Below are 15,089 nucleotides of genomic sequence, written 5' to 3' on the forward strand. Positions count from 1 at the left end.
AGTCTTGTGCCTTGGTCCTTTCCTGCTCCATCCCCACAACTAATTTTGTTCTGGCACCCTGCCAGCATCACCTTTCCATTCCGTTGCTTTGCGGCACCTAGCCTCCATGCTCCCCGTTCCTTTTCTCGTTCATCCCTGTCCTTTTTCTTTTCAGTTTATACACCAGGAGCTTTCTGTGCATGAACTACCTTCTTCCATCTCAAATGCTCAAATCGGGACAGTCATTGGAATTAAACCTAAGAGACTATGAGCAGATGTTGAATTTAAATCACTGCCTGCGTTGGCATTTAGCCAAGATGAGTCCACAGAATCTCATGTCTTGATTTATGACCGTGCTCAAGTCTCTAAGTCATACTCATAGCGGTGGGCTGATACAGCTGGGAGTAAATAAGTTGGGGGGATGAGGCTTGACAGCGTGGCTAGATTTCTTTCTTAGCACACTCTGCATGTATTTGTCTTTGCCTCTAATTTATTCTAGTGTTCATCTGCAGTAGATCCTCTGCTGGAAACTTGATTTACAGTGTTATTTTGCCATAACCTGAGGGCTATGGACAGATTTCAACTCATACAAAATGAGACAATTAAAAGTAGAAAAAGTTTGGTTGGGTTTTTTTTTTAATTGTGGAGATAAAACTGTTGTTTTCCATTGTTTCCAAAATGAAGTACACCGCTCTTGATTGCCTTATTTCTGCCATCTCTTCATCTCCTTTCCCTATTTTGAAGTAAAATGACTGCATGAATTGGGCTACTGAACATAAGGATCTCCGTATGGAAAAATGTATGTCTTGTATCACCGGTGGAGAAGGTGGAATGGACAGCTCCTCTTTCACACAAACTAGAATGCATTTCTTGGGTAGGCATCTGCCTGGGCTCCACAAATATTATATGGGCCTTGGACCAGCACAACTCAGTGTGTGTGTAAAATGCCATCAAGTCACAGCCAACTTATGATGACCCCGTAGGGTTTTCAAGGCAAGAGGCTAACAGAAGTTTACCATAACCTTCCTCTGCATTGTAACCCTGGGATTCCTTGGTGGTCTCCCATCCAAATACTAACCAAGGCCAACTCGCTCAGCTTCCATGATCTCACAAGACGGGGTTAGCTTGGACCATCCTGGTCAGCACAATTACTTGCTTTCCATTACCTTTTGTTAGGAACAACTGAAGTATCACAAATAGTGTCCATGTTTCTGAGTTTTACAGAGCTTCATCAGGCTGGATGCTGAAGGATGAATTGCCAGTTGTTTTCTTGCTTTTCTCCCAGGGCCTAGGAACCTAACAAGGAAGAAATTTAAGAATAGAAAGAAATTATGTGTGGCCTATGAGCATTTTTTTGGGGGGGTCGGCAGGTGACAAATCGCTGTAGCATTATAATGTAATTGTCTGGTAAAATTATTAGGTCGTTTCATTATGGAGATATTTATGAAAAGGGCAAAATATTTACTTTTTTAAAAATGAAAACTTCCAAGAAAAAATATTTACTTTTTTAAAAATGAAAACTTCCAAGAATTCAGAAGAAGTAAGAAATTGATTGTTACAATGCTATAGTGATACGCCAATTGCCAATTTTAGGGAAAGCCTTTCTGAGGCAGAGGGAAAGGCAGCTGCAGGGAAATTGTGCCTATATACATGGGACCTGCAAAAATATGGACATTCCCATTCACATGGCATACAGACACACTTTGACGGCAACCTTTCCAAGAAGATCATATCAAACCAGGCTGGGAAAAGATTGCACCAGACCGGCGGGGGTGGCATGGAAAGTCCACAATTAGGGACAGTATTTATATGGATGCAACAACAACAACAACAGTTTGGATGCCAAACTGGGACAAAACTTCTATATGGAAGCAGCCCCTGTTGAGTGAAAGATCAATAGTATCCTTTAGCAATCGGAAGCAGACCAAGATGAAAAATAGTTTTACCAGTAGTCCTGTTAACATCTTAATCTCATTTCTCACTCTCTGTTTTCAGCTAAAACATTGCAGTGCTGTCACGTAAATATTACATCTTTTGTTGCGCATTGGCTAAAGGTGGAAAAAACGTGCTTGGGGAGGCTTTTTAAATATATGCATATATATATATTCCTTCTACAGGTAGCGCTAGTATTCCCCAACAATGATCCTGCTGCTTTTATGGTAGCGTTTTATGGCTGCCTCCTTGCGGAAGTTGTCCCAGTTCCTATTGAAGTGCCACTTACCAGAAAGGTAAGAGAGAACAGTTTCTTGTTGTCTCCGTTAGAATTGCGGTCAGAACAGACTGCAGCAGGATTTGGCTGCCTGAATAAGCCATGTACCGTGGGACAAAATGGAAAATGCTGATATATTATGATGTAACTTATTCTTTTATGAAAGGTCACCCTCATATGCATGCTGTGGTTATTCTTTCTAACTTGACTAGGAGTTCTTTGGATTCTGTGTTGTTCTTTTTTAGTGTGGTTTGGAAGCTGCGCCCGGAACGGTTTGGTAGATTGAGAGCAATGTAACCATTTGGGACTGTATTTGGAGTGGATCAGTTGTTGTCATAAAGATTCACAATGTTCTGTGTCAGAAACGCACATAAAACCATTAAATGGGCTATGGGAACATGCTGGCCAAATTAGTTTAAATGCTACCGAAGTGCATGATTTAGCTTTTACAGCTCAGGGCGCCTTGGAAGTGAGGGTCTGAAGTTCTCATCTAAAATGAACGGAGTTGGGTTTTGATAGGGCAAGAACTTTTCAAACTCCAAACGTAACTCTGTTCTTCTTGTGTGCATAAAGTTGCTGTCAAGTCCCAGCTGACTTAAGGTGACCGCAGCAAGGAGCTTTCCAGGCACAGGAGAAGCAGAGGTGGTTGGCCATTGCCTCCCTCTGCAGAGCCTTCCTTGGTGGTCTCCCTTCCAAGTACTGACCCTGCTGAGCTTCTGAGATCTGACGAGATCGGGCTATACCATGCCACCTTCTCTCCTTCTTGGGCTGTGAATTTCTCAGCTTCCTGTTGTATCACTGTGTTAACTCCTAACTCCTTACTTTAAAAATCTCTGAGCTCTGTACAGTCCTGGCCACACTTACAAGCTCTGTGTGGGTCCTTTAAAAACGGAGGTTGTTCAGAAAGTATCAAAGTAATCTGTAGAATCCAGCAAGTTTTTAAATTGCGTTTCAAATGACAAATGAATAATCTTCACAAAGCCAGTTCAAAGGTTATTAAGTTATGGTGATAGGTATGGTGTATCTTATATTGCTAGATATTTTTCATGTTGATGGACTCTGTTCTAGGCATTGTATTTTAAAATGTTTAATGGATGATAATTTAGGCACAACTCTCTGAAATATATCCTTGGAAAAAACTGCAAATGACATCTGTGGATATTGAGAATAACCTCACAACTCTTCAAGCCAAAAAAAATGGAAATTCATTATGTTGTGCTAACTTTTGTCCAAACCAGTTGTAAGAACGCAACCTCTGTTTTACAGATAACTGAATATATCTTTTTAAAAAGAAAATCTTTAAAGGAAACTAGTTTTGTGTGTAAAGTGCCGCCAAATTGCAGCTGACTTGTGGTGACCCCGTAGGGTTTTCAAGGCAAGAGACACTCAGAGCTGGTTTGCCTCTGCTTAGCGACCCTAGTCTGGGTGGTATTCAAGTACTAACCTGGGTTGAGCCTGCTTAGCCGGTCTTGGCCACCCATGTCAAAAATGACAATCATAATCATACCTATCTCATAGAATTATTTCCAGACGTAGCTGTCATGCAGTGGTTGCAAGGTAAGGGGAGCGAGGCAGCCAAACTGCGCATGTGTGCGCATGCGCAGTTCGGCTGGGAGCCTGGATTGCTCCTGACGACAGGTGCACTGGCGATCCCATGGCTGCGCTTGATGCGGCGTTCCCTCTGGGGGTGGTTCTTTTTTACTGCGGGTTTTCGGCCTGAAGGGCTGGATCGGGGACGGGTGCGTACCGCTTCCCAGATGTTGCGGTGAGATTGCACCCGTTTGCTGCGCCCCCGATCCGTCCCTCTCCCGGGCCAAAACTTTCCGTGTGACCGGGGCCATGATTTGCCATTGACTTCCTCTGCAGTCTTCCTTGGAGGTCTCCTACCCAAGTACTAACCAGGGCTTACCCTGCTTAACTTCCAAGATCTGACGAGATCGAGCTATACCATGCCCCCTTCCTTCAACTGGTCCTTATTTCAGGACATATCTTGAACATTGTGATTCGTGCTGCGGAATACAGCCGCTATTTTTTATTACATGAGTTACATTTTACTTGCACTGACTAATATTGAATTGAGGACCCTACAGTGCAAACAACAAAATTCTAGCACCAGCGTCATGTTTATTTTTAATAATAAATTCCCATTTCCCATGGTTTAGAAGGAGTATTTTTGTGGTACAAGTGAGAATATTTATGAATAACTATTTTTGCGTACATATTTATATAGGACAGCTAGACTGAATTTGGGTCTGAGTTCTGGGCCTTCAGGTAGAACTTCAATAGACTGTTCTTCTCAGACGTTCAAAAAATGACAGATGGAACTACACCTGCCCAAGTTTCATATGTTCTCCCCTGTACATGAAAAACTGGTCCCTAAGATTTTCTATGACATTCTTTTCTCTAGACAACTGAAAAGACAAAGTGTCATGCCCAATCATTATGGAGCTAATTCTGGTTTTGCCTGTTGGGTTTTTGCAAGAGTTACTCAAAAGCTTTGGACAGTTTAGCTTAAATCTTGTAGCTTAAATCTTGCTGAGACCATTTTAGGAAACATGCTTCGGAAAGTCACAGAAGAAAGGAAGAAGAAATGAAGTAGGAAAAACAGCAGCTTGGGAATAAACAAAAGCTGGAGTTTGGAAGGAGGAGACTGTTGTTGTTGCTGAACATGTTTATATAAAGTAGGAACTGGTCTGCAAGCAGTGACATGAAAATCGTGTAAGCTATCCCAGAAAGAGATGCTTTACTTGGTTGATTGCAGTACCAGAATTTACTGGCCTGGTTGGAGGATGAGATTTGTCAGAATAGTAGCCTAGGCTACGCCCCCCCCCCCCCGCCCCGATTATCTGAGCTCTTACTGCTTTATTAATGGAGGCCTTCTACATTTTGAATTTTGCACTTTTGGGGAAAGAAAAGATTGTAAATCAACTATGGCAGTCAAGTTCTATGGGCCAGTATGATAGATGTAGCAGCAGAAATGTTCAATGGAATAAATGCATTCTATTTCATCCCTTCTCATGCATGCAAGAATCCCCTGTGGACTTGACCTGTTTGAAACTCCTCTGCGCTTTCATTGTGCCTTTAAGGATTCATTTTGAAACTTCTTACATTAGAGGTTTTTACTGAGGAGTGGCTTTGTACCAGTCAGATGCAGCATGTTCCCATCATCAAAATGCTAGCAAGGTGTTCCCGAAGGACAGAAATGTGGCCACATATGCGTTGTACTTTAGCAGGTAGACCAATGGCCAGTTTCAGTTTCTCATACAAATCTATGCATGCAATAAGGTTATCAGAAGTTCCAGGGCTCTTTTTGTAGAAAAAGCCTAGCAGAAACTCATTAGCATAATAGGCCACACCCCCGACAGCACCGCTCATTAGCACATTAGGCCACACCCCCATGTTACCAGAAGTGTGCTCATCCAGCCACCCCCACCTTTCCCTTCTTATTCTGTTTATCTTGTTTGTTGTCAAAACCCAGGGCTTTTTTTGTAGCAGGAACTCCTTTGCATGTTAGGCCACACACCCCTAATGTAGCCAATCCTAATGAGTTTCTGCTATTGGGTGTGGCCTCTTATGCTAATGAGTTCCTGCTGGGCGTGGCCAACTCAGGAGCCAGCCGGAACTCCGTTCCTGTGCGTTCCTGCCCAAAAATAGCCCTGATCAGAACTATCCACCTTCTTGCCACTATAACTCTCCTTCCTGTTCCCCCTGTTTGTCTGCTATTCCTGCAGTGGTCTGAGGTGTGATGGGTGGATGCATGACATAGGACCCTTTCAGCAATGGCATCGAGACCATGCAAGCAATGCTGCCTCTAAGCTGTGGAGTCTTGTGAGCAGAAATTCTGCTTTGTGAGCTACTAGCATTAAAGTTGCAAGCAAGCAGTTCGGCTGCTGCATAAATCAGTTTCTCTGGAGCCATCCTTTCTGAGCTAAGACAAAAATGTGTGAGCCGGAGGCCTCAGCTTAGAGGGAACACTGCATGCAAGTACCTTCCTGGGGAGGTTATTTTTGCAGTTTTCATCTTTATTGACTTCAAGAGGCTCTTCTTCAAAATGCTCTTGGGGAATAATTAATTACAAAAAATCTTTTTCTATTGGCTTGGTCTTTCGTTAGGATGATGTACCTTTGTGACGTGAGGGACCGCCTCCTCCCATACAGGTTGAGATCCTCTTTTCAAGCCCTACTCCTCGTACCCCCAATTCCCAGTGGAAAGACAGCTGATGACTAGAGTCAGGGCCTTTTCAGAGGTGGCGTCTCACCTTTAGAACTCTCTTCCCCTTGAGGTTTGCCTGACACACATACTTTTCCTTTAGGTGCCAGGCCAAAACACTTCTTCGTACCCAGGCTTTTGACTTGAGAAGTTCCATCTTTTTTTTCTTTTCTTTTTTTGGTTGTTTAATGATCTCCTTCTAGCCTGAGGACTGTTTTCTGAATATCATTTTATGCTGCTTTTGTGTTTGTGGTTTTAATGGTTGGTTACATTTTGTATTTTTAGTTGGAAGCTGCCTTGGGCAGGCCTCTGGAGTGACAGCATGTAAATTTTCTAAATCAGTTCTTCTTTTTGTGATACAGAATTTATTGTGGCTTTCTTTTTGTTTAGCGTTTTGTGGACCTAAACGCTGGGTACAAATATTGCAAATAAGCTAACTGACCTGTTTCCCTGCTGCCTCATGCCACAGTCTTGCCCCGTGCTGATTTTTCATCCATCTGTGTACAAGTCCCATTTTCTCAGCTTCCCTTTGGTTGGCCTCTGCTTTGTCCATACCTCCTTTCCCAGGGCTTTTTTGGTAGAAAACATCCAGCAGGAACTCATTACCATAACAGGCCACACCCATCAGCAGAAATTAATTAGCATAGTAGGCCACACCCTGACAGCACATTAGCATATTAGGCCACACCCCCATGTCACCAGAAGTGTTGTCATCCAGCCACACCTACCTTTTGCTTGTTATTTTGTTTACCTTGTTTGTTGTCAAAACCCAGGGCTTTTTTTGTAGCAGGAACCTTTTGCATGTTAGACCACACATCCCAAATGTAGCCAATCCTAATGAGTGTCTGCTGTTGAGTGTGCCCTATTACGCTAATGAGTTCCTGCTGGGCGTGGCCAACTCAGGAGCCAGCCGGAACTCCATTCCTGTGCGTTCCTGCCCAAAAATAGCCCTGTGACCTTTCCTATGCCATCTTCTTTGTTTAAAACTTCCCCGTTCAGTTTCTCGGCCTAATAGGCTTCTGTTGTACAATGAGTTATTTTTAAACCCCCTCTTAAAGGTATTGCTTGGGAACTAGTTCTCTCAGGCCTCTGCAAGTAGCCTTAGTCCCTGGTAGGTATAAGTTCATTTGTGTCTTCAGTTCAGACCAATTGTTGATTCGGCTGACTTGTCAGTTATTGGCTAGAGATGGAATCATACTAGAAGTATGAGGTGATGGATAGGACAGATACATTTTGTGCCTGGCAATTGTCATGTTCACTTAAAAGCCTATCTGGTTGCCCTGTGTCATTAATTGCTGTAATGTCATATTGCTCAGCTTTTGATGGAAGGGTTCTCTATAAATTATATGGGAACAAGCCTCTCTGGGGATAAGATCCCTGAGCACGTAGCAATATAAAGCTGCTCTGAAACCTTAGAATATGAAGAAATATGGAATGTGTCCTCCACTAAATGTTTGCTGAAAAATCTAGTGTACATGTTAGAGAGCCAGTTTGGTGTAGTGGTTAAGATTGGCGGACTCTAATCTGGAGAACCGGGTTTGATTCCCCACTCCTCCACATGCAGCCAGCTGGGTGACCATGGGTCAAACACAAGTTCTCTCAGAGCTGTTCTCTCAAGAGCAGTTCTCAAAGAGCTCTCTCAGCCCCACCTACCTCACAGGGTGTCTGTTGTGGGGAGAGGAAGGGAAGGAGATTGTGAGCCTCTCTGAGACTCTGAGTGAAGGGTGGTGTATAAATCCAGCTATTTCTTCTTCTTCTCTGGGAGTTATAGGAACTGTACTAAAGAAGTCATGGTGAAGTGTGTGTGTGTGTGTGTATTCTTTCCATCTCACGCTAGAAAAACTGTTTCTGTAATCCTTTGAAAGAGGTTTAAGACTTCTGAATGGGAGATACTTACCTGGTTTTGGAATAAACATCACAACCTTTCAGTAAGCTAGACTGTCTAATAGTGTAGTTTATACACTTCTGACTGTATATGTGCTTCAGACATTTCATGAACCAGGAGAACTCCTATTGACAAAGTGGTGGGGGAAGGCAGGCATAGTGGGAAAATCCTTTGGCGGGAGAAGACCGTCTTCATGGAAAGATGCCTTTGTGTTTCTGCAGTTAAACCTGAACCTCTGCAGAGTCACAGTTGATGAATATCTGCATTGAAAGCGCTTGGTTTCATATAAAGCCACGCATCTCTGAGAGTTACCATCATTCCGTGGGGGAAATAAGATTTATGTATGTGTGTGTTGGGCTGCCAAGAGAGGATTTTGTGGGTCTAGCTCAGTGCAGTTCAAGTTGCATGAAACTTGGGTGAACTTTTCACGCTGTGTGTCTTTCCTTTCTGGGCCCCACACTCTGGGCCCCACTGTGAGCTTTGTACAGTAAATTCAGTTGTACCCGCTTCTTGACAAGACTGAGTAGTAAAACTGAATTTTGAAACAGAAGGGTTAGGTTCAGATCCTCACTGAGCCAGTGGCTTTGGGCAAAGAAGATAAAATTAGATACTCTAATTTGCCTTTGGATAAGGCAGGAGCAAAATCTTGATAAACAGACTGTGGTGACATATGCTGAATTTTGCAGTCTCCTAATCAACGTTAAGATGCCTGGCTAACTGAGAGACATTGCTTGTAAATGGTGACTTTGGCATCTAGATTTCATAGCCATGAAAATAACTTTATTTCAGTTTTAGCATCTTCTGAATCTTTAGGAAGTAACAAAGACATTAGTGGTAGGCTTCTAACATCTATCTTAGACTTCTTAGGTGCACTTTTACCTGCCTAAATTGATGAATGCCTTTAAACGTTGTAGTTCTGCCGTAGCCTATTCAGGCACTCTAAAACCTACTGATAGAAGAGCATGCAGAGAACTCTCCCCAAATGGCATGATTTCATCCTCTTGTCTCTTTCTATTTATCTTAAAAAGGGGACTCCTCCTTCTGTCTGGATTTTCATAGAAGCAAAACCAAATGAGAGCTCATTTCTGAAGACTTTTCTTGCAAAAGTATGTCTTTCTTTGCCAAGCTGGAAATAAATCTCTAATTCTTGATAAACAGAAAATGCAAATAAGTTGACAACTTGTTGGATGTCTGAACTTGAATAGGTTATGCAAGTTATTATGGCTTAGTTTCTCATCCCACCATGTCGCTCAAAACCAGCATATGCCAAAACATCAGTATAATATATTCTGAAATTGGAGTGTGGAAAAGCCTAGTGCAAAGAATGGGAAGTCATGCCATTATTTTATCTAGCTTTGATAGCTTTTATCGGTGTAACTATGTATTTTATAAAAAACAACAACAACAACTTGAATTGGACCCAATGTGGGAAAACATAGACTTGTGTATAAAAGCGTCACCTCAACATAATGATGACTTCAAAGGCCACAGGGTTTTTTCCTCACTCTTCCAGTTTGCTTTACTCCTCTAATACATATCTATTTCTTCATCTTGTGTTAAGAACATAGTATTTAATTCTGGCACAAAAATTCTAGATTCTGCTTTCAAATCAGTTTCTGGGTGTAATATGCTCTCGATCTTTTAAAGTGGAAATGTGTTGTGTTCTGGTACTCCTTGAGCAGATGCATGGGGAAGTTTGCATGTATATTAGTGCTGTTTTTATAAAATCGACTGTTTTCGTTGAATCATGCATCCTCTGGTACAACCACCAGCCGCATCACCTTCCTGATTCAGCTTTTCCCCACTAGGAAGTGCTTATTGGGTTTGTACACAGAGGGAAAGAGAAAAGTATGCAACGAGTGTGGGGTTGGATTGTTTGTTCAGAACTGCATAAATCTATCCAATACCATCCTCTGGCTGTGTAAGAGGAATCCTATTAGAATCAGACAAGGAGCATGTAGTTCAGCATGGAATCATAGAATCACAGAGTTGGAAGGGGCCATACATGCCATCTAGTCCAACTCCCTGCTCAATGCAGGATCAGCCTAGAGCATCCCTGACAAGTATTCAGCTGGCAGCTGATTCCACTGTTGAACAACTCTTACTGTAAAAAAAGTTTTTCCTAATATCCAGCCAGTACCTTCCCGCCCTTAATTTAAACCCATGATTGCGATTCCTATCCTCTTCTGCCAACAGGAACAGTTCCCATTCCCTCCTCTAAGTGACAGCCCTTCAGATACTTAAAGGGAGCAATCATGTGTGTCCTCCCTCCCCCCCCTTGACCTCCTCTTCTCCAGACTAAGCATTCCCAAGTCCCTCAGCCTTTCCTAATAGGGCTTAGTCTGCAGGCTCCCGATCACCCTCGTCACTCTCATCCTAACAGCAGGTGTTCAGATGGGTCTGGGAAGCCCAGCATCAGGGGGTGAAGGAACCAGTCCTTCCCCACTATTGGTCCCTACTATTTGATATCCAGAGGTATACTTCCTCTGAAACTAGAAATTCAGTTTAGCTATTATGCTAAATGGAATCTCAAGTTTCAGAAGTGGTATACTACTGATTCCCCATAAATTTATCCATTCCCTCTTTTCAAATCCATCTAGGCCATGTCTTGTGAATATGAATCGCATTAATGGATCAGTGTTGTGACATAGTACTTCCTTTTGTCTGTTCTGAACCATTTACCAATCCATTTCCTTACATAACACATACCTTTCCCAAATTCAAGTATCACAATAGGGGGAGAAAAATGTCCTCAGCCTCAGTGCATATATAAAGCACTTCTGCTCATACATATGCATCATTTTGCTTTCTGGATTATTTCGGGAGGAGCTGTTGACGGAATATAAAGTGGACATGGAACAAAAACTATGGGAGTTGGGGTTAGGTGAGCTTGCTGATGAAAAATAAGAGAGGCGTTCTAGACTAAGCAGAAGACATGGGTCTCAGTCCCTGACCACTGGCTAGTATGGCCTTTGCCCCATTCCTCTTTCCTGCAACCTTCTGACATTTGGACAAATGAACTACCAAGCTTACAAATGGAGATGTTTGTCAAGATTTTGCTTTGTTCTGGGGGGTTTCACCTGAGATTCTGTTCTCCCCCAACCCTGAAACATCCCAAACTAGGGTTGTCAACCTTCAGGTGGGGCCTGGAGAGCTCCCAGAATTACAAGCAATCTTCAGACTACAGAGATCAGTTCCCCGGGAGAAAATGGCTGCTTTGGAGGGTGGACTGCGTGGTGTTATACCCTGCTGAAGTCCCTCCCTTCCTCACATTCTGCCCCCCCCAGCTCCACCCCCAGATCTCCAGGAATTTCCCAACTCAGAGTTGGCAACCCTACCCCAAACCCCATTGAAGCATGAAAAAGAAAGGGCTTTGTTCAGGCTGTAGCAGTTGACCGGAGTCTTTAAAAACCTTTGACTGGGCAATTGAAAGTGTTTGGTGTATGTGTGTTTTACATAGTTGTGTCCAAGTAGGCTTATTACCTCAGGGACTGACTTACTTTCATGGCTTCTTTTGTTGCTTGTCTTCATCTAGGATGCAGGAAGTCAACAGATTGGCTTCTTGCTCGGAAGCTGTGGCGTTACTGTGGCCTTGACTAGTGATGCATGCCATAAAGGACTGCCTAAGAGCCCTACAGGGGAAATACCACAGTTTAAAGGTAAGGTAATTCTCAACAGTCCCCAATAAGGTAGCTTGGTTTTCATGTATGCTGCATCACAGAAAGTTTTACTGATCTTCAAAGTACTGGTTGGAGCTTGGGGTGCCTGAAGGGCCACCTCCTCCTATACTGTCCGGCCCATCAATCTAAAGTCTTCTCAAGCATTACTCCTGGTGCCCCCCATCCATGGAAGTGAGGAGGGCCATGCATAGAGGTGGGGTCTTTTCAGAGGCCTGGGCCCCACCTGTAGAATTCCTTCCCCCTTGAAACTCACCTGGTGCCTTCATTATCGGCTTTTAGATACCAGGCCAAAATGCTTTTGTTCTCCTAAGCTGAGTTTGACCTGCTGCTCTGTTCTTTCCCTGCTTATGTTTTTGCTTTCATATCTGTTTTCATGCTGAGTTTTGTACCTCTGCTTGAAAATACTGATGGATTTTAGTTGATTACCGCATTAATTTTGTTATAATTTTTTTATTTTAAATTGTGTTACTTGTTTTGTTTTACATTAACCACATTGGGCAGATTGTGGAGACTGTAGGAGTAAGTCTTTTAAAGAACAAAGGGCTACTATAATAATCAACCATACTAAATGTGCTTAATGTATTTTAAAAAATTAATTGTGTGAGTGTTAACATGTTTAAAAATTGATTTTTGAGCACACCTGTGCAAAAGAATAGGGTTGGCATGCAATCAGGTGATGGGTGGAATGTCAGCTGTGACTGTTCAGTTGGTCACCTGCCATTTGACCCCTGACAAATATCCCATGAAGCAAAGAATGCCATTACGTAACTAGCAGCGTACCTTTTTTTCATTATGTGCCATTCACTGACTAGGGCAGGGGTGCTACTTACCTCCTTACCATGCTAATAATTAATTATCATATGGCAATATGTGTAGAATAGCCAGGAGATCCTAAGATTGTCTGGCAGCCAGAGTTCTAGCTCTTTTTTAGTGTTATGCACCACTAGGTGGTGAGCTAGACTTGTTTTTAAGGCGAGAGATGCTTCAGAGGTTGCCTGGTATTCCTTGGAATTTGCCCTTCCAAATACTAGCCAAGGCCAACCCTGCTCAGCTTCCGAGATCTGATGGGATTGGGCTAGCCTGGTGAGAGTCCTTACTATGCTGCTTTGGATGGAGACAAACCTAGCAGCACAGCAGAGCTTCCCCTACTGGCCACCTGATGCAACTACAGGCAGTTCCGAACAGTTGAATTCTTTCCCACTGAGCACAATTGCCTTCTATACTGAATTTTTTAAAGTAGTTGCTGCTTCTTTACTTTATTTCTAGCTTAGTTTCACTAAAATTCATTGTAGGCTAACCTTGGTATTCCAAGATAAAAGCTGAAGAAGATCTGTTCAGTTAATCATTTGTTCATATAAACCTTACCTGACATTGCCAAAGTAATTTTTTAAAATTATAACAAAATAACTTCATTATTTCACAATAATGGTGAACTACTTTGTTTTTTGCAAGTAAAATATGCCTCATTTTTATCTCTAATAGAATTAATGCTATACAAATATTTGTCTAGCCAATTGACCAAATATACTTTGGCCCCACGGCGGTCAAGCCTAGTAAAATATTATGCTATTTAAGCTCAAAAAGAACAACAAATATTTAAAATAATCCCACTATCTCTGTGTTTCCTAAGGCTGGCCAAAGCTGCTATGGTTTGTCACAGAATCAAAACACCTTTCTAAACCTCCTCGAGACTGGTTCCCACATATCAAAGATGCAAACAATGACACAGCTTACATTGAGGTAAGTTTACATCTCTCCTGTCCCCTCTCCTTTACTTCTATTTCAGCACTCACCCTCCTTTCTTTCAGTCCCATATTCCTTTTGGGTTAAATATGTTAGGGGCTTGCAGGAAATTGCAGATGGGGGGAGGTATGTATGAGTGAATTTGAAATTACACAAATCAGTCCCTTTCTACGGTCCTATAGTGCAGGGATGTCAAACTCATTTGTTATGAGGGCCGGCTCTGACATAAATGAGACCTTGTTGGGCCAGGCCATGTGTGTCATAAAATGTAATGCCAGGTAGCAGAGATATAAACTTTATAAAGGACACAAACACAAAGATTTTTGTTTTACTTAAAATAAAAACATGCTTGAAACATTGGCTCTGTAAGCTGCAAACCTACTTTTGATTTATTGACATTCACCACACAAATCTCCTGCTCAGAGTTCTGGGTCTAGGATCCAGGTTAAAACATGAAATGACTGAGTGATTAAGAGAGTCTGGCGAAGCAAGCTATGATGCAGCAGCAGCAGCAGAACTGGAAGCAGGAGATGCCCAGCTCCACTGCGGGCCTGATGGAAGCCCTCTGGGGGCCTGATCCGGCGCCCGGGCCCCTGCTGTAGTGGATACTGAGCTCTTGGGAGGAGGGGCTTTCCCCATCTCCTTCATTGGCCACTTTCGCACTTTCATTTTTGTTACTCGTTTGTCCCTGTTCTTTAGTGTTCCCCACCCCACCCCTTCCACATGCGTTTTGCTCCCACTGGGACTACTAGAGAGAGCAAAACACATTGTGGGGGGGGGGACCCCTGAAGCAGTAGGGACAAACGAGTGACAAAAACGACAGTATGGAACAAGCCATTGATTTCTTCTTCTGTCTGACTGTGACAGACGTATCAGCCCTTTTCATATCTCCCCTTTGTACCCTTGTGGTTTGATAGCGAAAGCCAGCAACAGCCAGTCAGAAGCCTCAGAACTTTTGAGGGGAAAAGGTCCTATAGTGGGGTGGGGGGCTGTTTGACTGCTGTTTGAGTCAGAGAGGGATTGAGAGGGGGTTTTTTTTAGGCAGATCAGGGGTGTTGTTCTGCTTCCAGTCACTCCAGGTTGAAGTGGGTTGTCTAGTGAACATAAGAACATAAGAGACGCCAATGTTGGATCAGGCCAAAGGCCCATCCAGCCCAACACTCTGTATCACACAGTGGCCAGAAATACCAGTGCCATCAGGAGGTCCACCAGTGGGGCCAGGACATTAGAAGCCCTCCCACTGTTGACTAGGCTTACCAAATTCCGGCGGGGGAATTGTATTTCCTGGCAGGAGCCTTGCCGCGGGGATGGCTGCATGCGTTGCACCCACCGTCGCCAGGATGTGACGCTCTGCGTCGCTCTGGCAACGGGACTTCAAACAGCC

At 43.1% G+C, this 15,089-nt stretch overlaps 1 protein-coding gene across 1 annotated transcript in view; it reads left to right on the forward strand.

The window, feature by feature from the left end:
• LOC107120489 (disco-interacting protein 2 homolog C-like) overlaps window positions 1-15,089 on the forward strand; it is a 352,819-nt gene that overhangs the window by 316,388 nt on the left and 21,342 nt on the right. The window contains exons 10-12 of the mRNA XM_015423200.1: window positions 2,097-2,207; window positions 11,818-11,941; window positions 13,593-13,702. Of these exons, the coding sequence (XP_015278686.1) occupies window positions 2,097-2,207; window positions 11,818-11,941; window positions 13,593-13,702 (345 nt within the window). The remainder of the gene's footprint in view (window positions 1-2,096; window positions 2,208-11,817; window positions 11,942-13,592; window positions 13,703-15,089) is intronic.

This window comes from Gekko japonicus, unplaced genomic scaffold (assembly GCF_001447785.1).
Source record: "Gekko japonicus isolate JY-2015 unplaced genomic scaffold, Gekko_japonicus_V1.1 scaffold839, whole genome shotgun sequence".
Classification (NCBI taxonomy): Eukaryota; Metazoa; Chordata; class Lepidosauria; order Squamata; family Gekkonidae; genus Gekko; species Gekko japonicus.